The sequence below is a fragment of the Nasonia vitripennis genome, chromosome 5, assembly GCF_009193385.2.
Source record: "Nasonia vitripennis strain AsymCx chromosome 5, Nvit_psr_1.1, whole genome shotgun sequence".
Taxonomy (NCBI): domain Eukaryota; kingdom Metazoa; phylum Arthropoda; class Insecta; order Hymenoptera; family Pteromalidae; genus Nasonia; species Nasonia vitripennis.
Window position 1 is genome coordinate 23446227 of NC_045761.1, and position 20346 is coordinate 23466572.

The window sequence follows — 20346 nt, forward strand, 5'->3', positions numbered from 1 at the left end:
TATCCCGTTTTAAATAATATCATACTAAACAAAAAAACTGAATAGATACTATAACGATTTTCATAATTTCACTTATATATAAATATGCGCACGATTTATTGCATTCATTGAGCCTTGATTCATATTTTGTAAAAAATTTGCTTGAATTTCTCTTTACTTTCATTTTACACATGAATATGCGGATATTTCTAAGAAAAACAAACAATATAAGAAGCTTCGTCATCTGTTATTCTTTGAATTACAGATAACTCGCTTCGCGCATTCGGATTTCCGATCACGTGACTATCAAGATGGCGAAAGTCGCAGCCGCGCAAGTGCGCCGTGCGCGACACTCCCGGCACTTGCACTGCGCTGCTGCAGATATAAGTAGCTTTGGAATCCTGTGTTTACCTACATCAACGTTTTTTTGCTCTCTATCTCCGCACGGATATGAGCCGACTTCTGTAGCTATACAACAAAGCCCTTTACTTTAGTGTTAACACGCGCGTAAGTACGAAAAAAATTAAGAAAATGGCAGAGGCCACGTTTATGAAGCCGGTGATCGATGCTCAGGACGTCAAAACCGAACCTGTAACCCTAAATTATACCGCAGGTTTGTTTAACAACAAAGCGATTTTTGTGGATGCCTACTGGAATCATTATTAAAGAGTTCATTTTTTTTCAACCACAGAAGTGAGACAAATGATGCATGGGTTTGGGGATCATTCGGAGCCTCTGATCGAGACTGCAAAAATTATTGAAGAGGTTGTTTTGAATCAGATGCGAGCAATAATTCGAAAAGCATGTGAAGTTGCTGACATGCGAGAGAGTCAAGTTGTGTCCGCTGAGGACTTCTTGTTTCTCTTGAGAAAAGACAAAATCAAATTACAGAGACTCGTCAACTACTTGAGTAAGGATTAATCATGTTCTTGATTTCTACTGAGACAATACAAACATTACATAGATTGATTAACTTTCAGAGCTGAAAGATTTCAAGACCTCAATGTACAAATCCCTGGAAACTGACACCCTTGATCCATTGACCGATCTCCATAAAACAGAAGATACCTCTAAACTGCCATACATTAAGTTTTTGAAACACATAGATAATACTGGTGAGTTGTTGAATGATAAGGATTTGGTGGATCATGTGAAGCACAAAAGATGTACAAGAATGGAAATGATGACGAGGAAGATGGATGAGACTCGCTACTTGGAATTCAGCAAAGCCCGAAGTGTATCATTTGCAAATAAAAATAGGCATAAGTTCAGTGATTGGATTGGCTCAAGTGGTTAGTTTGCAATTTTTTACTAAACATTAAAAGTTTTTGATAAAATTTTCTTTTTCATAAAAATTGTTGATACTTGTAGGAGATTTTACTATATCCAAATCAGGCTACACAGTATTAGGCTATTTAGCCTATGAAACAGTGGCGCAAATTATAGATCTTGCATTTCTTGTGAGACAAGATCAAAACAAAATTCAAGGAGATGCAATAGACAGGCTTCGACTTAATTATCCAAATCCTGTTACTTATAAACCATATCAGTATACCAAAGTAATATATGACTCATTTATTTGTAAGTTATTTAATTTTCAACAAGGTCTAAAACTGACAATTCATTTTCAGCCTGTCATGACAAAGCCACTAACACCAGCAGAAGTCAATGAGGCTCTACGTCGCTACTGGTCACCTCAGTTAGAAATGACAGGACCCTTTCACAGTTGGACATTGAAAAAACCACACATGAAGTTTCTAACATGTTGATTGTGACTGTTGGAAGGTAATTTTGTTTTTATAATTTATTGCTTTTTCATCGCATTTTTTATTTTCCAATACTCTCTGTGATAAAAGGAGAAAAAGTACAAAACAATAAAAGTACTTAAATTAAATATTTATTTTCTATATGACATATTTGCACATTATCGCTCAATTATATTTACAAGAACTTCGACCTTTGCCCCCCCCCCTGATTTTTTCATTTTTACATCACGAGTTTATACAAATGTTAATTTTATTTCTGTATCATGGTGAAAGTAACGTGGAAACACGTGCTCTACCCTCTGCTCCACCCGTTATACAAGTGCCAGACTGATTGGCTGTTGACCAATCGCAGCAGAGTGTCCCCTTGTGTCCACCTAGTTCCAAAATTTTCGCTTGAGGGCTGGGTGGCATCTAAAACAGCAAGATCGCGTTTTTCAATAACAACTACAATATTTAATGCATCATTCACCAAGTCCCTTGACCTACCTTATAAATATTGCCTCCACTCTGTGTGCAGAGCAGCATGTGTGTTCCGCTTTGGTCAAAAGTAAAAAGCTTCCCGTGTACAGCGTTCTTCTCGATGTTGATTTTCGTCTCCCAGACGACCTTACCCGTCTGGCTGAGACTTCTTTGACACAGCTTTCCATCCTCGCTCAAAGCACAGATGTTTGTAAAGTCGTTGGTCAGCTCTATGTCGATGACAGGACTCGAGTGGCAGCTCAGATTGTCGATGATCTCGTTCCTCCTCAAATCGTGTATCAGTACGTTGCCGTTCGATAGTCCAGTGACCAGAAGCTGCCCATTGTGGTTGAAACTAGAGCAGAGGGCAGTGAGGTTCTTCTCTAGAGGCAGGGTTCGCTCAACTTTTTTGGTCTTGATATTGTAGAGCAACAGCTTGCCTTCGCCAGAGTCCGATACCGAGCAGACAAACGTCGAGTCCGTGGGATTGCAGACGAGGCTGACGATTCGCGAACCTTCGTGCTGAATCTCCCAGATGGTCTTGCAGTCGCGTGTGTCATGCAGCTGGATCGCGCCGTTATTGTCGCCGTGGATGAAGTATCGCTCGTTCTTGGATATCCAGTCCAATGCAGTGACGGCTTTGTTCGAGTTCGCTGTCGAGGAAGTGAATGTAGCTACAGTCTTTGGGGATGGAATGGGTGTCCAAATTTTTATAACGCCGTCTGCGTCTCCGGTTGCGACGTAGGACCCGCTGGCGTTACTCTTACACTGTATAATGGACGTTTTGTGTTCAGTATATTCCTCCTGTGAATAAAAGTAAAATTAAATCATCCTTTCATTGAAATAATTGCAGGACTTGGGAAAGATTGAATCCAACTTACTTGGCTTAGAAGAATGTAGCTTCCATCTAATTTATCCTTAATTTTGGATTCTCTGCCAGTGTCTACGGATGAATCCCTTTTTCTAGTCAGTCTTGAATCACAGCTTGTACTCCTTTTTGCTACAGCCTCTGATTTACTTAAAGAAGTAATTCTCCCTTTGGTATTAGCTCTTTTAGTTATATTAGCATCTGTCTCAGAATGTTTCTTAATGCTACCGGTGGATTTTCTACTCAAAATTGGACTTGATCCACCTCCTATATTTCTAATGAGATTTCTTAAAGTCTTAGGGTTGTCTACTACTGGAGATTCTCTGCAACAATAAGAAAATACAAATAAATTGGTACTTTTTATATAAAGAATCTGTACTATGAGTACATGACTAGAATAAATACGTACTGAGCGATTATATAAAAATCATCCATTAAAGGTGGTTGTTGTGGAGTTGGTCCAGCATTAACATCTAAGATTGAGTCGATTTTCACCATTTCACCAAGTCTCTGTCTTAGCCTCTCATTTTCCTCTTGCAATCGCCTAATTTTATTCGTGTCTTCATCGATCATCAGAAGGGTTGGCACTGGCATACACTGAAAAAGTTATCGAGTTAATGTATTTGTTGCTATTCATTTAAGATATTAAAAATTAGTTACGTACTTGAAAGATGGTTGCTAAAAAATTGTGTAAGGAAACCAGCATTGTATCTTGCCATTGTCGACTAAAATGTACCGAAAACGTAGGATTCTCCTCAGGATTTTTTATAAACGGAAGCGCTGCAAAATCATCAGTTTGTTTAGATTAAAAGCATTCAATCATCCAATTATCTTAGAAGTGATTCTTTACTTACCAAACCATTCTCTCCACTCGGAATGTCCCTGTAATTCTGGAGTCATTTTTGTAAAAAATTCTTGAACTCTATCAGGCTTATTGTTGATGACTGCATTAACAAGGTACATTTTAAGAACAGCATTTTCCAACTTTCGAATGCCAGGTACAAAGTGATTTTCCAAACGAGAGAACAATCTAGTGTCCAAGTGTCCCCAAAGTTCACGCAGTGCAATCAGATCGTATGTGTGTATGTACTGCATAAATTGATCAACAATTTTATCAACCTGAAATATAAAAAAAATGTCAGTGCTTCAACCACGTGCATATTTTAGAATTTTTTCATTCACACCAAAAGAGAAGAATCCGAACAGCACTTGTATCAAATTATTGAATTCATGTTCAATTGATACCATTTATCAACCCAGTGACAAGATAATACGAACACATTAGTGCAGTTATCTTCGTGATATTATTTCGTAATGGAAAAAACATAAAATATCAAAGAATGCAAAGAAGAGTTATCATAATTCTTTATTGCTGCAACACAATGATGAGTCATTCGTCACGAATCACTACACCTCCTAAATCTCACTGTTTTTATTCTCACCCTGCCAGTCAAACAATCAACAACACTGACAACTAAAACAAAAAAAACTCTAAATCTCAACCCCAAACTAATCAAAATATATGAAAAATCGTAAAAACCACAATACCTAGATAATCTAAAAGAAAAACACGAAAACGGAGCACAGTCCCGAACCAAAACAAACGCACGCGTCTGCAGCTTACCCGGAAGCCTTTTTCCTTCTCAGCCTTGAGGTCGCCGTCGAAGGCTCTGAGCGTCTGTCCGAAGCCCCGGAACAGCAGGTACTCCTTGACGAGCTCGTCGACGTATTGGACGTGCGACATCGCGGCTCCTCGGAAAAACTCTTCTGCTTCCACTCGGCCGATCGCTCGTGTCTATTTTGTTATTTTGACAGCGCGCGGCGCGTGTTGTCATCCGACGGCGGCCATCTTTCTGCTACTGCTGCACTACTGTGTGCGCTCTGTGCTGCTGACTGGACGATCCGACAACGTCGCGAACCCTTTTTTGCGCGAGTTTCGCGCCGCGGCGCAACGTTGCGTTTGAATTTCGCGCGTTTTTTTTTTAAACGTTCTCGGCTGCAGCGGGCGTTTGTATTATATAAAGGAAATACACGAGGTGTTAGCAATTTCAGAATAATCATTTATTGACGAGAAAATTATGGACAATAAATAACGGTTATAATTACAGTAGTTCATAATTATAACAATAAATTTACAATTTCTCTCATCCCAGCGCGACGCGACTTTTATGTAGCTCTTGAACTTGCTGCGTTCCGTTTGTTTAATTATTTTGTTCATACGTGCTTAGCAAAAAAGTGACTGCACTTCGTGTGTACATAGATCGCTGTACAATATAATAATTCTCTCTTCGTTTGGCAAAATTTACGAAGAATCGTCTCTTTTATGTTTTTTTTAATTTTTATTGTTGAACTTCATGCATACAACAAAATTGCGTGCTACAGCTCTCGATGTATACGTATATATAATATAAGTACGGAGATAAATCTGTTCTTTTGTGCCGAAAGAAAACGACACCTCGTTTGTCTGGCCGACCAACGGGACACCCCTTAAGACTATCAATTATACATAATGTTTTTCTTCTTATACTATATGTGTGACAGCAATTTTGTCTTTATTTGGCGGTTTTCACGCTGATGCATATGTATAAATTTTCATTCTTTCAAAGTGTTTATTTATAATGCGGGATATGTTTTGTTACAAAAAGATTATAAAAATTCACCTAGAAAATTCGAGGATATACTCTTGTAATCATTACGTTATATGTATACCAATCATTTGAATATCAATTTTCTTATATCGATTTAGGATACATTTTTTTTTTTTTGGTGAAAAAAAAGAAAGAAAGAAGAATAAACTAAATATTACTTCTAAACTTCCTCGTACATATTAGATATTACAGAACGATAAGCTAATTGTCTATTCCATCGTCAATTTATCCAACAAAACCACCAATTACAGTCAAAACTGCGAACGCAATTACTTATACACAACACCGTCTCAGTCGAAGGTGAACATTATGTATATGTATCACATGCACAATATAATTTATGCGCGACGTATATAATGACACACGATTCGAAATCATCGTCATCACGCGACCATTATGTCCACTTAGCTTTCATGTTTGAAAAAGGCACGAATTATCAAAGTTCCTTAGTAACTCTCGCCAACATATACTTTTCTCACAATAGACTCTTTTCTTTATTTCGCGGCGACTATATGGCTGTACATAGAACTTCTTTGAAGATATAGAGGGAAGATATACAAGAGAGACGAGGATACATAGTTATAAATATATGAGGAGAGGATTAGCGAAGAAGAAGAAGATGAGGCTATAAACACAGCCGCATCTGCTCCTCCTTTTGAGCGTTCCAAAATTAGAGCATCAGTTGCGATTGATTACAGCTTCTGAGGCGAAATTTGCTGCTGGTGAATCCTATGCGCTTTCTCTCTCTCTCTCTCTCTCTCTCTCTCTCTTTCTCATTCGTTTTTCTAGGCCTTGATCAGCGATTTCAAGAATCATATATGCATACTCTTTAAGCATCCGTGTATTGTGTTATTGAAGAAACCGAAAATAACAGTGGGCTGAGCTTGGAAAAATAGTCGCTATACGTAATTATATTTATCAAGTATTAAAAAACTTTCTTTGGTTGATGTTTTTCGAGAAAAATTTATTAGGATGTATAATATAAGTTCTATCATATAAAATTTATAAACAAGTCTTACACGATGCGGTTAATAAGAGCTTTTCAAATTAATAGTACATTATATTATTAGTTTGCAAAAGAATCGTATACAATTAGTTGCCTTATTTTAAATATTAAAACAAGTTTTGCGCGGATACTCGTTATAGACTTTCTTTACAGTTTCTTTTTTATACATTTTTACATCGCAGATTTATAATTTATATAAAATAAATACGCCTATTAAGTACGAAACCTTTTAAGAATTTAAGTATAATATATGGATGCAATTCAATCGTAAATTCTAAAAATTCGATGAGTCGGTGAACGTAATCGAGCGAAGTAAGCTTAAAACAACAATATTAGCATCTAAGAACTAAGAGCGAAACCTCACGCGAAATTCTTCTATGTACATCGTAAACTAAAAAAAATTTCTTTAACTATTCGACATAGCCTCTTCGTTGGTTCGTGGTAAACAATTTGAAAAAAATCCGATGATGTCAATGGATAAAGTATCAGTAGAAACAATCATCATCATCATCATCATCATCGATTCAAAATATAGTTTATACAAATCTCAAATATCCCCTCTGCTCATCTTTATTTACATCGTTCGTTAAAATCAATGAAGCTAATATTTTTCCACTCAATTTTTTCTCCTTTTTATTCAAAGCTTTCACTGCAATCTGGCTTCTGCACTCGTATTCTCAATCGGTTTGTAAAAATATATCGTGCATAGACACCCTATATTACATCGTAACAGTAATCGCCAAACCTTGAGCTCTCCAAAATTATTATCGATTATGAGTTATTGTTCTGCGCCGTTAGTACAAGTTAAATGAAACCGACCCAGTGGATCCTCCAATGGAGGTATCAATATTTTATCTGAAGACGTTGGGTGACGGTGTTCCATGCATCTCTTATCTCTGTTTCGCCTCAAAGGCTCATTTGATTTTGGTATACATCTTCTCTTGAAAGAACATTACGTATATCATGGACAATCACGTAAAGTCTGTCGTTAGCTGGACTCGTCCGGTGGCTACAGGTCGACGTCCTCCTGTTTAGCTTTAGGCGCGACTTTTTCCTTGGTATCTTCCACTGCTCCGTGAACTTCGGCTATTTCGACAGGTTCGGGTGGTCCAGGCTTCAATGAACCGTCCTCTTCCGAGACGTGGAAACCGATCGTCGCGCCGATCTTCTGACTCGCGTGTTTGAACTGGTCCGCCAGCATCACCTGCGATGAGATTTTGAAGAGTTAGATACAGCCTTGCCACAGTATATAACTTATACAATAGTAAACAGAGGAAAAGCATTCGATTCGAAATATCTATACGAGTAAGATAACTGTACATGCAAATCATCTCTTGGCAAGGCTTACCGGTAACGCGATATTGCTAACGCTCTTTTATTAAGTTTGAAATATCGCATCTATACGAGTATATGTGTAACTATACAGTTTGCTCTTTCCGTGACGCAAGTGCTAATTACTTATATAAGCCTTTATACGAGAAAATCGTTACGCTTTTTAATTGCGCAGATCTGATTACGCATTTCGAGAGACAAATTAATCGAGCTCCATGATGTACCGAGAGATGAAATCTACAGCCGTTGGCTCGGCTAACAAGATCAAGTTTAATAATTTCTTTTATTGAGCTTTAAATTAAAAGTTTCACCTGAACGACGTTGATGCACATAGACGTCAGCGCAAGACCGAAGATCAAGTATACTATCGACAGCATCATGTACAGAGGTTCCTGGAAGATGAAGAAGGCATCAGTATAGTCATAGTACGCTTTAATACGATTCACACGTAAATTATATCGTTATACAAGTTATTTGTGCGTGAATAATACCATATATCGTGCATGTGTGTACAACAATTGGTGCAAGTTTAGTATTGTGTGCTGTACATATTGTTTTCAATGTTCAGCTTACCCTCTTTACGCCATCGTTTAAGTAGCAGAAGCAAAAAGAAAGAATGATTAGTAATTTGGATTAGCGGATGAATGCGTCTTAATCAAGAGTCTATCTTAAAAATTCACAAGTTTATTAGTAAATCGAATGAAGTAGCTTCTGAATCTCTTATCATCGAAGCGATCGTTTCGTCATCAAAATCGCAACCGAAGCAAAATATTTACCATTGGCACGAAGTCACCAAAGCCGATGGTGCTCATAGATATGAAGACAAAGTAGAAACTCTCGAAAAACGTCCAGTCTTCGAAGATGTTGAAGACCGTAGCTCCAATGAAGATGTAAACAACCAGTATGGTGATAGCGACGGAAATCGGCAAATTGAATTCGTCATCTATTTCAAAGGTAGACATGGCTGGCGTCGACGGTGACTCAGGTTGTTGTTGAACTTGCGTGTTACCATCGAGGCTTAGGACAGTTTGCTGCTGACGCTGTATCTCCTGCAGTTCCTCTGGAGTCATCTGCGAAGGACGTCTAAACGTTGCCAGGTCGTACACCATCTGTACGCCCTTCATCATCTCCTGCGAAGGATAAGTTCAAAAGACGTTAAGCTGTAGAAGAGAACTTTCTTGCGATGGCAAAGGCTTAGTGTTATAATATAATCGCTCGTTTTAGTTCGGATAAGCAAAGGCTTGAGAAGTGGAACTATCTCTATGGAAATTAAATTGGTATCCATATGAGACTGAGTTCATTCGAAGTTATCGCGCAGCAAAGTATTTTAAAGCCTTGGAGGACTCACTTGCATCTGAACGGTTCTCCTGACTTTGCGGCAACTTCCGGTGTAGTACAGTCTGCGCACAAAGGCCCAGAGAAACTTTATACCTCTAGTAAATAATTTGCCGAAGTCAGCCAGGACGATGAGGAACATTGGAATGCCGAATATCGCGTAGACTATAGTCAGCGCTCTGCCCGTCGTCGTGCTCGGCGAGATGTGCCCGTAACCTGTTAAATTGCGTTGAAAAACAAGCATCGTGAATATTTTGGTTATTAAATATAAATTTTGTGCACAGAAATATTCAATTATTTGCGTAAACACATTTGCAAGAGGATTAAAACCAATTGGCGATTTAAATCGCGAAAGTTTGATATTCTAAATCACCCAGTTGCTCTGACACTGCAATATCATTAAATACTAAGTAGCTAGAGCAGCATAAGCTGCAGAGAATTACGGAAAAGCTAGCGAGTCGATATTCGAATCTGGGAAAGTGCTGTGCTATATAGAACGACGAAGAAAAAGCCAGCTAGCACCGAGTTCGGCTAGTTGGCAAGGGTTTCAAGGTTTCGATTATACGCGCGAGGCAGACGGGCATTGTAACTGTTTTTGGCGCCGTAGTTGGCGGGGAGACTGGGCTAAGCCATTTTCGGAGCCAGGAGTCGCCCATTTACTCCGGAACGAACGGAAATCGATGGCAATTAACCCTTTAGACTCTCCTTTTTTCTGATACTCTTTTTTTCGTGTCGAACGCTCGATACCTGTTACGCGTTTCAAAACAAGTGATCTGTTGTGTTTAGGCAGTTTCTGCAATGGTAAAAGTCTGTAATTAAGTGTTCGTTTGAAAAAGTCATCAATTATTCTACGAAAAGTTTTTAAAATAAAAATCATCGTCGTCATTCTCACCAATGGTGGTGATGACAGTCAGACAGTAGACCATCGAGTTCAAAAAAGTCCAACTCTTCTGTCCACTGTAGGTCTGAACACCAGCCTCGTGAGCGGCGTGAAGCTGTTCCTCAAAGTCCATGAGCTTCCTTCTGGCCATGCTCTTCCAGTCGTCTTCCTTCATGTTGTGACTGAAGTTCCAGAGACTGTCCAGAAAGTCCCTCTTGACTCGCTTGACACCACACTTGTAGAACTGCTCGAAAGCGCCTTCGGTGAAGCGAAAAGCGAAGGCACCTAGTCCACATACTATGATGGTGAGGACGGTCTCGACGATGCAGAGATTTCGTAGTTCGCAGAGTATCTGGACCTCTCGAGGATTCTGGCGACAGAACTCGTTGAACTCGCCGTTGATGTCGCTGATCGAGCGGAAGAAGTCACGGATCGTGGCCTTTTCTGGTTCGGCAGTTGTTGATGCAGTCTTCTCCAGTTTGCTTTTCGATGCTTTTGGGGGCTAGATTTTGAACGTATACAAGACATGGTATGAGTTGTTTGAGAATAATTTGCGACGACTGGCACATTGGTTGCATATCTGCAAACTCTCGATGATGATGAAAACACCGTGTACGAGATGAACACCAAATATACAATCAATGGCGAGACATACAAGTGCGATCCAGCCTACCGGTTCGTCGTCAACCTTCTCCTTGCCCTTTTTCTTCTTCTCTTTCCCACTTTCCTCAATCATTTCCTCCACCTTCTGCCTCCTACCGAAGAATGGAATCCAGGACCACCAGGAAGACGTTTGGTTCACATTCTTCCTGATCTCTTCTTTCTCTTGATCGGTATGCATGACACTGGTCTTCCTCTTTCTCACGGTAGTCTCCCTCTTGCGTCTAGGTCTTATGTACTCCTCGTCCTCATCTTCCTCCTCGTCCTCGTACTCGTAGTCATCGCTAGGCTCACGGTGGGCATAGGCCCTTTTGGCTCTGGCCACATCCTCTATCAGACTGTCGTCGCTAAGTGGGATGATCTGTTTCTTCACCGGCTGCGAAGGTGATCTACGAGATCTGTGGGCTGTTGGCGGTGGTGGTGGAGGTGGCTCTTCTTCGTCAGAGGGATTCTGGTGACGTTGACGACTGCTAACGCGTTTCTTGCTGGAGGTTCGTTGAAGCTCTTGTTGCTCTTCTTCCTAATCGATCGATGGGTTAATGAAGACATTAGTCATAGATGGCTAATGGTATGAAGCCGTGGTTGTTAGATAGACATCGAGTAATGCAACAAACGAATAACTAATCTACGCATGTGATCGTTACCGGCACCGTCGTGGATGGCGACAGGTGTCTAGCGGCGCGTGTTTTGGCAGCTTCGGGTGAGCCCATCCTCCTCCTGAGCTCAGTACCTTCACTAGACTCTCGCGGTCTCCTGGATGTCTTCGTCGGCGGAATTTCCTCGCTGGTATCGGGTTTTCTCGGTGGTGACGCAGCGGCACGTGCTCGAGTACTGTCCTCGGCTTCCGGCCTTGTATATTCAACGTTATTTTATAAAAGCGTTTCTTTTTTCCTTCGATCATTTCATCTTCTATTATATATTCCTCGAATTTCGATCAATCAACTCGAAGCGTTGTTCTTATGCTACAGGTTCTTAACTCCAAAAGTATAAATAATAATGCAGATGCACATTAGCGAATAATGTGCAATATTTCTTCCGAAGCTTCGGTCAATGTTTTGACTATAATTTCTGTTTGGAAAGTAAACGCGAAGAGTCCCGCTCGTTGCCTCTATATTTAGCAACGGATTGTTGTTTATCCCCTAATAATAACCCGGCTCCCTTAAAATTCTAATCCAAATACCGAAGTCGCGTTGCAAAATAATAGAAGAACGAAAAATCTCTGGTTCGAAAGACAAAAAATCCAAGTAGAGACCTGTTGACAGCAGGTGATCTGGCCCTGGCCTGTTTGGGCTGTTCCTCAGCTTCGAGCTGTCTCGGTCTGGACCTCGGCCGCTGCTGTTCTTCCTCGGCCATCATCTCCATGCGCTCCGTGTCCTCAACCATCCGTTCCATCCTCGCACGACGCTCCTCTTCCTCGTCCATCTCACTTTTTGGCGTTGTCGCTGGTGTTACTTCTGCTACTGCTGTTGCTGGCGTTGGCGGTTCCTCGGTTGGCACTTTTTTTAGACGCAAGTTTTCCTTTTTATTTATTTTTCAGACCACGAGATGGGTTATTCGCGAGCTTTGCGTTAGTGACATTCGTACTGTGGAGATTTTTTTTCGGTGGTGAGTAATTTTGCAAGTTTAGTCGGACAGCTATGTGACGAGCCGAGATTAGATTTCGAACGATGATATTACCGTTGACGTTTATAAATAAACACGATCGTACGCGTTTGTCTTACATTTCAAAGAATTACACTCCGATAATTAACGAACCAATTTCGAATCATCTCAGCTTCTCTGCCAAGGTCTCTAAACCAGCGCATTACTCACGACCATCAACAACATTCAAGCGGAGCAACAAAAAAGAAAATTCAATACACACACGCGCGCGCGCATAATTTTAACGATTCAACTCACAACGATATTAAGCAGACCGAGAGGAAAAGCGCGCGCCAATGAATCTCGGATAACTGCAGTCTCTCGCGGAAATTAAAGCTCCGACACGCGACGAAGGCCAAGCACTGCGTTATTGTACCAACTCGATGTATTCTCTCGTAATAAAGCGCTGATGCGTTTAAACTTGTTCCACACTACCTCGGCTTTTAATTTCTCGCGTGTGTACACAAATCGATTACCTCAAAGCTCGAGAAGACGATCGTCAACTCACACGCGCCGAGCAATGTCAAAGATCGCACTGCACCGATCGAGATTAGCTGCTGCTTCTGCCGCAGAGTATATACCGCCTATATTTATAAATCAAACCTTCCTTACGCACTTCCACACACTGCGTATTTTCCGCATTCCCGTCTCTATAGCCGAGAAATTCAACTCCACATAGCACTACATTATTCAATACATAAGCAACACAGCGTCAGCGCTAAGATACAAGCTATAAGCGAGAGAGTCGTTTATTTTTTACAATCTTCCTTCGTCTCGAGACTCTCGGCTTTGCCGTCGACCTCGTCCTCGTCGAGTCCCTCGACTGCGGCATCGGCGCGTGTAGGCTCGGGTGTCTTCTCGCGGCGTCGAGCCGCGGCCTTGCGCCGCCGGTGCACCGTGTAGCTGTCCTCCATCGTCGGCGGCCGGAGGCGCGAGACTCAAGCTCTCTCGCGCGGCTCTGGCGTATTCGAGTAGTCTCTCTTTCTTTCTGTCCCGGATCCCCGAAAGCGAAGCAACCGCCAGAAATAAAACCGAGGCGCAAGCGCCGCTGTATTTAGTGTTTACCGGCGAGACTGTCGTCGCGAACTGAGTCGCGTGCGGGACTATAGTACAACGATGGAGAGGATATTTTTGGGGGGTCGCGAGGAGAGAGAAAGATTTTTGGAATATATATATATATATATATATATATATATATATATATATATATATATATATATATATATATATATATATATATATATATATATATACACACACACACACACACACACACACACACACACACACACACACACACACACACACACACACACACACACACACACACACACCTACGCGGGAGTTGAGGAAGATGTGTCTCTGAGAATGCGACTGAAAGTTTGGATGCTTTGCAGATATGGGAGAGGCGCTTTGTCGACTACCTCTGATGGGAGAATTGAAGCTTGATGATGGAGTTGACGAGAAACTTTTCTGTGGGGATGATGGGGAGATATGCTGGATTGGCTGTGAGGTGGTTCGATTAATTTTTTATTATTTTAGTGATAAGAATTTCATGACTATATAATGATTATTATGGTAAGAAGTGTGCTTGCGTTATTGTAAGATGATTTTTCATACCTTAATTTAAGGAAGAGAAAAGGACTTGTGGTATATTATTGTGGTTGTTTGTTCCCGTTATGCTATGTATATACACGTATTGACTGATAAGATAATGAACCAGAAATTGAAGTACTCAAATGAGTTTTACCGATTGTTTTCCAATTTATATTGAAAATAATGAACAAATTATACTCTATTAATATTTTATTTATTTATTTTAAAAGCTAAGGGCCACCTATTCATTACGTGAACATTATGTGAACGTTTTACGTCGATGGCGATTTGAGTGAGATATGAAATTCAAGAATACAACTTTGAGCAATATTATGTCGCCATTTGGTTAGCACATACGTTATCAATAATTGCCAACAATTTATTGAAGACTCAGAGGGCACTAAGTCATTGGCCATGTTTTACGAATCCTTTGCTATTTATAATGCACTATTGAAAGCACCAATTGAAGCTGTATTATTTAGGATAAAAGTTCTTATTATAAATGTAAAAATTTGTATTTAAATTGTAAATAATTGATAATAAATAACATCAGTGTAATTATTCCAAAATGTATGATAAATAGAAAGTGCTTAAGACTTTCTCAATAATGATAATAAATAAATTGAATAATAACATGTTTGTACCGCGTTAGTTTGTACGCCTATATAGCTACGAATCCTGTAAAGCTTTTATTTGTGTAAATATTTCCCCTGGCTTGATATACTAACATCTAACTAATGTTATGGATAAGTCGTCAGATATTCATTTTTTATCGAAATTTATAGAACTGCAAGTGGAAGTAGAACAGGGGGATCCACTTTCGAATCAGGATATAACTATTGAAGATGTACGACTACCTGATGGTCAGTATTTAAAAAATTATTAAACTATATTGTGACAATCACTAACTACTTTATAAAAGATACGTGTACAGCATTGGATTAAGTTAATAACATTCTACTGATATATTTCTAGTTGGCATTTTGAAAACAGATCAAGACGAATTTACCTACGATTGGGATGAAACTTATTCTAAAGACGAGCTTTCTATTAAAAAAGAAAGATGCCAAAAAGTTCCGATGGAATCTCGGAATGTTGATAATGAAACTTTTGAAAACATTCAAACAGCCGGTTCATCAACAGGTATAACGTGTTATACATTTTTCAATAAAACTACGTCATTCTCACTTGGTATGACGATTAACGATGATTTAAAAACTTTTCAGAGTCGGGCGATAAAATTTCGAACAATCACTCTTCTTTTTCTAATGCCCAATGGAAAGTTATGAAAGATATTGCAGATACTCATATTGAAATAGTTACTGCAAGATCTCTTGCTAACTGCAATGATGATGGTTCTAATAAAAATGAGTCTCAAAATTTTCATCACCCACAAAATGGTAAAATTTATTCACTTTCTACACTTTCTCTGCTCGCTGCGTCCGTTTAGTTTTTCGTAAAAACGTATGTACGTACATTTATACAAAATTGATGTTTCAGTAAAAAATTCGCCGATAATCCACGATTCGGAAATGTCTTCAATTACTACACATGCTGATTATGGCCAAAATAATAATGAAAGTGAAAGCATCGCGCAAGAAAATACTTCTGAGAGGGAGTTCATGGAATGCATAAGTACATACAAAATGAGACGAAAGAGTAAGTTCATTCCACGATTAAATTTCATTTTTAGTGAATGAACGATAATAATTATTTTTTCTTTCTTAGTTTCGTATGAAGGTATGACTCTATTATGTACGCAATGCAACAAGGTTCTCAATGTAAGCGAAACGTTGTACATTAAAACGCGTCCAGATAAATGCAAATACTGTTTGGCATCTCTGAAGTTTGGTTGTAAAATGTGTCGGCACATGTTCAATAATCTTCGAACCGTTCAAAATCACATGAAATTTTATTGTGGAAAGGAGCCAAGATTCATTTGTTTACAATGTAATTATAAAACTTACTGGCGCTGTGATTTGAAGAAGCATACTTGCAAAGTTCGCGGTGAACCACCGCAACAGTTCATGGAAATTCTAAGTTCTAATGTAAACGATGAATACACAGACAACTTGCGCAATAGCGGAAAAAGTTCGAATAATGGTGAAAAAAATCATAGTTTTTTAACTAATATAAAAGTCAAGTGTTTGCTTTGCAATAAAATGCAGATTGCTAAGTATAACCATAACTTCTATGGATGTTGATTTTGAACTCACTTTAATACACTCCTTTGTTGACTTAGGTGGAGATGCTGAGACGACAGGACTCAACGACAACAAGGAACGAAAACAATTAAATTCTAACAAGGACTCTCTAATTAATTTTCAAAAAGCGCCTGAAAATACATCTATCGAACCCCAGACAAGGTATAGAATTCGTACCCGCAGCAGTTTTCAATTGATGAAATGTAAGTTAAGCAATTAGAAGAATCGTGTAAAAATACAATTTTTACTTATACTTAGTACTAGTAAATTTCTCTTTGCGCTAGAGATGAAGAAAATGAACATGGACAACAAGCTATCACGAATAACAATGATAATGAAATTAAGATAAAGAATAAACGTAAGCATAAATCTTGTTATCCATATAAAAAAAAGGTTTTTTGATATTCATGAAATTCGTTAAATAATCTAAACAATAGCAACATTTTTAAGCATTTCATTAAAGTTAAAGTATAATTAATAATTTTAGATTCTTATGATGAAAACATAAAAATACAGAAAAAAACAAGAAAAAAAGATCCTGCAACCAACAGAAGCATTATATATGAAATGCAAGCCTAAAACTTGCAAAAATTGCGAGACGTTTATTAAGTTTGTTTGCAAGAAATGTGATAGGAAATATACTTCACTTAATAAAGTAAAATTTCATATGCGATCTTATTGTGGCAAAGCTTAGACTTTTGTATGTGCAGATTATTGCAATGGAAAATTTCAGAAGAGACACAAATCATCATCCTATATTAAGAAATTTTATCACATGTGAAATGGGTGTAGCAAGACTTGATATGACTTTGATATGACGGCTGGATTGAAAATATCCTGTGTAGAATTTTATTTTCTCTGTGTTCTTTTCTTTACCTACCTATAATAAAGAAAAACTTTTTTTACCTTGAATTATCTGTTACCCAACTAACTCAAATATGTGTGTGTGTGTGTCAGAAAACTCTGTATACTAACTTTTTATATGTTGAATTAATGAATCTCTAACAGGTGGCTCCACAATTACTAATATTTAATAAATTTACATGAAATATTTAAATTTTCATGAAAAGGAAATTTTTTGCATGTAAGATATTATACAAAATAAATACGATCCTAAAATAGAATAAATCCTCTTCGAAATATAAGTTACTTTTAAAAAAATTAATGTATATCTTCAATGTATACTGATTATAGTGATTTTTGTGTGATCTATTTGGTCTTTTGTTGACTAATATAATACTTTGGGCTAATTTAAATTGCTTCTAGAAAATGATGAATTATTAAATTGTATTTTCCAGATCGCATTTTTAAAGCTGAATCAGTAGAAGTTTCAATCAATCATGACATAACTAATTTCATGAATGACGAGCTTATTATTATTAAAGAAGAGATGTTCCAAGACATTGGAGACGAATCGGAGAATGTCGATCATAATACGCCCGGAAACTTCCAGGCAGCTCAGCCATCAACAGGTACTACCTAATATTGCATCATAATAAAATGTCCATTATCAGCTACATTATTTCTTGTTCATCATTATACACCATTGATAATGATTTTAAAATTATTATGCTATCGTAATTTTCTTATAATGATTCACAGACAAAAAACTGGACAAGCAAAAAGAAATAGATCCATCAGAGGAGAATTCATTCTCGAATCCGGAAATCACCATCAAAATTTCAAATAGTAACTTTACTAATTCTGATGATCAAAGCAAAGTTACGATCAACGAAGGTATTGAAAATGCTTGTATCAAACTAGTTACTGCAAGATCTCTTGTTAACTGCAGCAATGGTGCCGTTAATAAGAATGCGTTAGATTCTGCGCATGAAACGTCTCGAGATATTCTTCCTCCACAAAATGGTAAAATTTAATCACTAAGTCTTGCTATTTAAAATTTATTATTTTTAAGGTGCATATATAATGCATAAAACAAATAATTGATTAATAATAATATATTTTAGATTTTGATGAGAAGATATTATTCTGTGGAAAGTGTAAAAAAATGGTTGATCCATTGGCTACTTCCCCCACTAAATTTAATAGAAAACGAAAATGCAATATATGCTCCTACCTAATTACAATACGTTGCCGAAAATGTTACAAAAGGTTCTCGTCGGTATCAGGGATGAAATCACATTTGTTTATGTGTGGCAAACCACCGGGTTTTAAATGTCCGATGTGTGACTACAAAACTCATTATCCTCATAGTTTTACAAGTCATCTGAAGAATAATCACGAAACCATGATAAGTAAGGATAAAAAGAGAAAGATAACTTTCATAAAATTTAAGTGATGCATTGTACAGAAAAGTTATTCTTCTCATACGCACTTATTACATATCACTTGTTAAATTACTAAGATACAATGTGATCATAAAATCGCAATAAAAATACTTTTAAAATTTTTTTGCCACGATTACTCTAGTACCCGAAATCCACATCCTTATTCGTATATAGAATATAGTATGTAGAATAATTATTTTATAAATTATATTATGAATCAAGTGCATGTTTCTTGTTTGAGTGTCATATAGCTATCCACGAGCATAAGGTCTTTTTCACGATTGTAAGCCATATATATAAACGATAGTTTCATTACTAAATTTCAGAGTTTGAATCGTCAAATCCTATCGATCCAGTGAAACTCGAGGCCAGACTTGAGGACTCAATAGAGATAGGTAACGTACCACCGAAACATAATATTCCTCTATAAATATAAAATAGAATGTATACAAATATTCAAAGAATGTTTAAAATGTTTAGATGAAGATTTTAAGACGTCTATGCAATCCTTGACTAACTTCAATCTTCTGGGTACTCAGACGCCACCTGAAGAGAAATCGATCAGACCCAAAAAAAGAGGTAGACCTCGCCGTAATGTTGAAGCAATAAGTAGTAAGTTTAATAATAGTTATCGACAAAACACTATGAATATTAAAATTTCCTAAAAATATTAATAAAATTCATTGCGTTTGTAGAACCGAGTGATGATGTACCTGTCAAAAGAAATAGAAAGCCTAACATTAAGTTCGTGGCTCACAGTGACAATAACGCAAAATTCGTTAACATGTCTTTTTTAGAACAAAACAAATTAAACGAAGAACGTAACGTTGAAGAAGTACCTACTAAAAGGAAAAGAAAGCCTAACATTAAGTTCGTTGTTCAGAGTGCCAAAAATAAAAAAAGCGTGAAGAAGAAACCCATCAAAAGAAAAACCGCAATCTCAGCGAAGATCCAAGCACAACCAAAAAGTACGAAAATCAATCAGATTGGCGGCCTCAAAAGATTATATAATAGTACGTATCGATCATCATTATGCATGAATTTTATTAATTGGTTTGAAAGAGAATTTTTCAAGTATTTAACTTACAACTGATAATTTCAGACTCGTATGAACAAGTGACAATATACTGTCCCGAAGAAGGTAAAAAATTGAAATTAGCAGATACATTGTACATTAGATCAGAGCCTATGGCATGCAAAAAGTGTGGAGCCCGCCTTCACTTTATCTGCACATGTGGCAAAAAGTTTAAAGCTCGCAGATCTGTTCAGAATCATTTGCGATCGGAATGTTACAAATATGTGGCCTATAAGTGTGACCATTGCGGCCTCATATTTTATTATAAACGAACCTTAGAAAATCACATTCTAAGAAAACACAAAAACGAAGACGGATCGTTCGCAGAGTAGCTGGAAATCTAACGCATAACAAATTTACACGACATTTATCCAAAAAGAGAACAGGAATTATAACTAAATGAAATAAAATTATAATTAATTTCTGTGTTTAACATTTAATATTTAAAGCGCTGTATATGCTTCATAATTTATGTAACGGTGAATCAAAAAATAAATGTGTATTTAAACTTTTTCTTTTATATTTACATGATTGCTCTGCTGTAATATGATAATGTTAAATTGATTAAATTAATACTGGGTTGCTGGGATGGAACGAATGCATTACTGA

At 37.7% G+C, this 20346-nt stretch overlaps 4 protein-coding genes across 11 annotated transcripts; 2 read left to right on the top strand and 2 right to left on the bottom strand.

The window, feature by feature from the left end:
- The first annotated feature begins 245 nt into the window (after positions 1 to 245).
- On the top strand, positions 246 to 17846 carry LOC100679207 (transcription initiation protein SPT3 homolog). 2 transcript variants are annotated; one of them, XR_004345008.1, is made up of 13 exons: positions 276 to 592; positions 671 to 889; positions 960 to 1271; positions 1351 to 1538; positions 1611 to 1764; positions 13972 to 15033; positions 15146 to 15313; positions 15397 to 15570; positions 15671 to 15829; positions 15899 to 16273; positions 16413 to 16577; positions 16659 to 16732; positions 16862 to 17846. XR_004345008.1 is itself a non-coding variant. In XM_003426633.5 (6 exons), the coding sequence occupies exons 1-5, from the start codon at positions 511 to 513 to the stop codon at positions 1746 to 1748; spliced, it is 939 nt and encodes a 312-aa protein (XP_003426681.1). In that variant the 5' UTR covers positions 246 to 510; the 3' UTR covers positions 1749 to 1764; positions 13972 to 14376. The 2 variants fall into 2 exon arrangements, 1 of the variants encoding a protein (XP_003426681.1); XM_003426633.5 differs by lacking the exons at positions 15146 to 15313; positions 15397 to 15570; positions 15671 to 15829; ... (2 more) ...; positions 16659 to 16732; positions 16862 to 17846 and having other exon boundaries at positions 246 to 592; positions 13972 to 14376.
- LOC100123557 (WD repeat-containing protein 91) lies at positions 1861 to 4938 on the bottom strand. Its single transcript, XM_003426632.5, has 7 exons — positions 4697 to 4938; positions 3927 to 4191; positions 3737 to 3852; positions 3482 to 3669; positions 3086 to 3395; positions 2232 to 3008; positions 1861 to 2156 (listed from the first exon to the last, which is right to left on the bottom strand). The coding sequence occupies exons 1-7, from the start codon at positions 4814 to 4816 to the stop codon at positions 2007 to 2009; spliced, it is 1926 nt and encodes a 641-aa protein (XP_003426680.1). The 5' UTR covers positions 4817 to 4938; the 3' UTR covers positions 1861 to 2006.
- LOC100123552 lies at positions 5119 to 13662 on the bottom strand. 6 transcript variants are annotated; one of them, XM_031931154.2, is made up of 10 exons: positions 13335 to 13660; positions 12186 to 12429; positions 11578 to 11782; positions 10947 to 11453; positions 10286 to 10775; positions 9407 to 9609; positions 8835 to 9188; positions 8632 to 8634; positions 8370 to 8450; positions 6666 to 7930 (listed from the first exon to the last, which is right to left on the bottom strand). In XM_031931154.2, exons 1-10 carry the CDS (start codon positions 13486 to 13488, stop codon positions 7736 to 7738), a joined length of 2436 nt encoding a protein of 811 aa, XP_031787014.1. In that variant the 5' UTR covers positions 13489 to 13660; the 3' UTR covers positions 6666 to 7735. The 6 variants fall into 6 exon arrangements, with proteins under 6 accessions (XP_031787015.1, XP_031787014.1, XP_031787016.1 ...); XM_031931156.2 differs by lacking the exon at positions 13335 to 13660 and adding an exon at positions 13051 to 13294; XM_031931155.2 differs by lacking the exon at positions 8632 to 8634 and having other exon boundaries at positions 5119 to 7930; positions 13335 to 13569.
- On the top strand, positions 17085 to 20202 carry LOC107980450. Of its 2 annotated transcripts, none has more exons than XM_016985567.3 (7): positions 17085 to 17846; positions 17977 to 18240; positions 18342 to 18629; positions 18989 to 19057; positions 19143 to 19274; positions 19358 to 19675; positions 19765 to 20202. In XM_016985567.3, the coding sequence occupies exons 1-7, from the start codon at positions 17732 to 17734 to the stop codon at positions 20067 to 20069; spliced, it is 1491 nt and encodes a 496-aa protein (XP_016841056.1). In that variant the 5' UTR covers positions 17085 to 17731; the 3' UTR covers positions 20070 to 20202. The 2 variants fall into 2 exon arrangements, with proteins under 2 accessions (XP_016841056.1, XP_031787045.1); XM_031931185.2 differs by having other exon boundaries at positions 19149 to 19274.
- Positions 20203 to 20346: the final 144 nt, after the last annotated feature.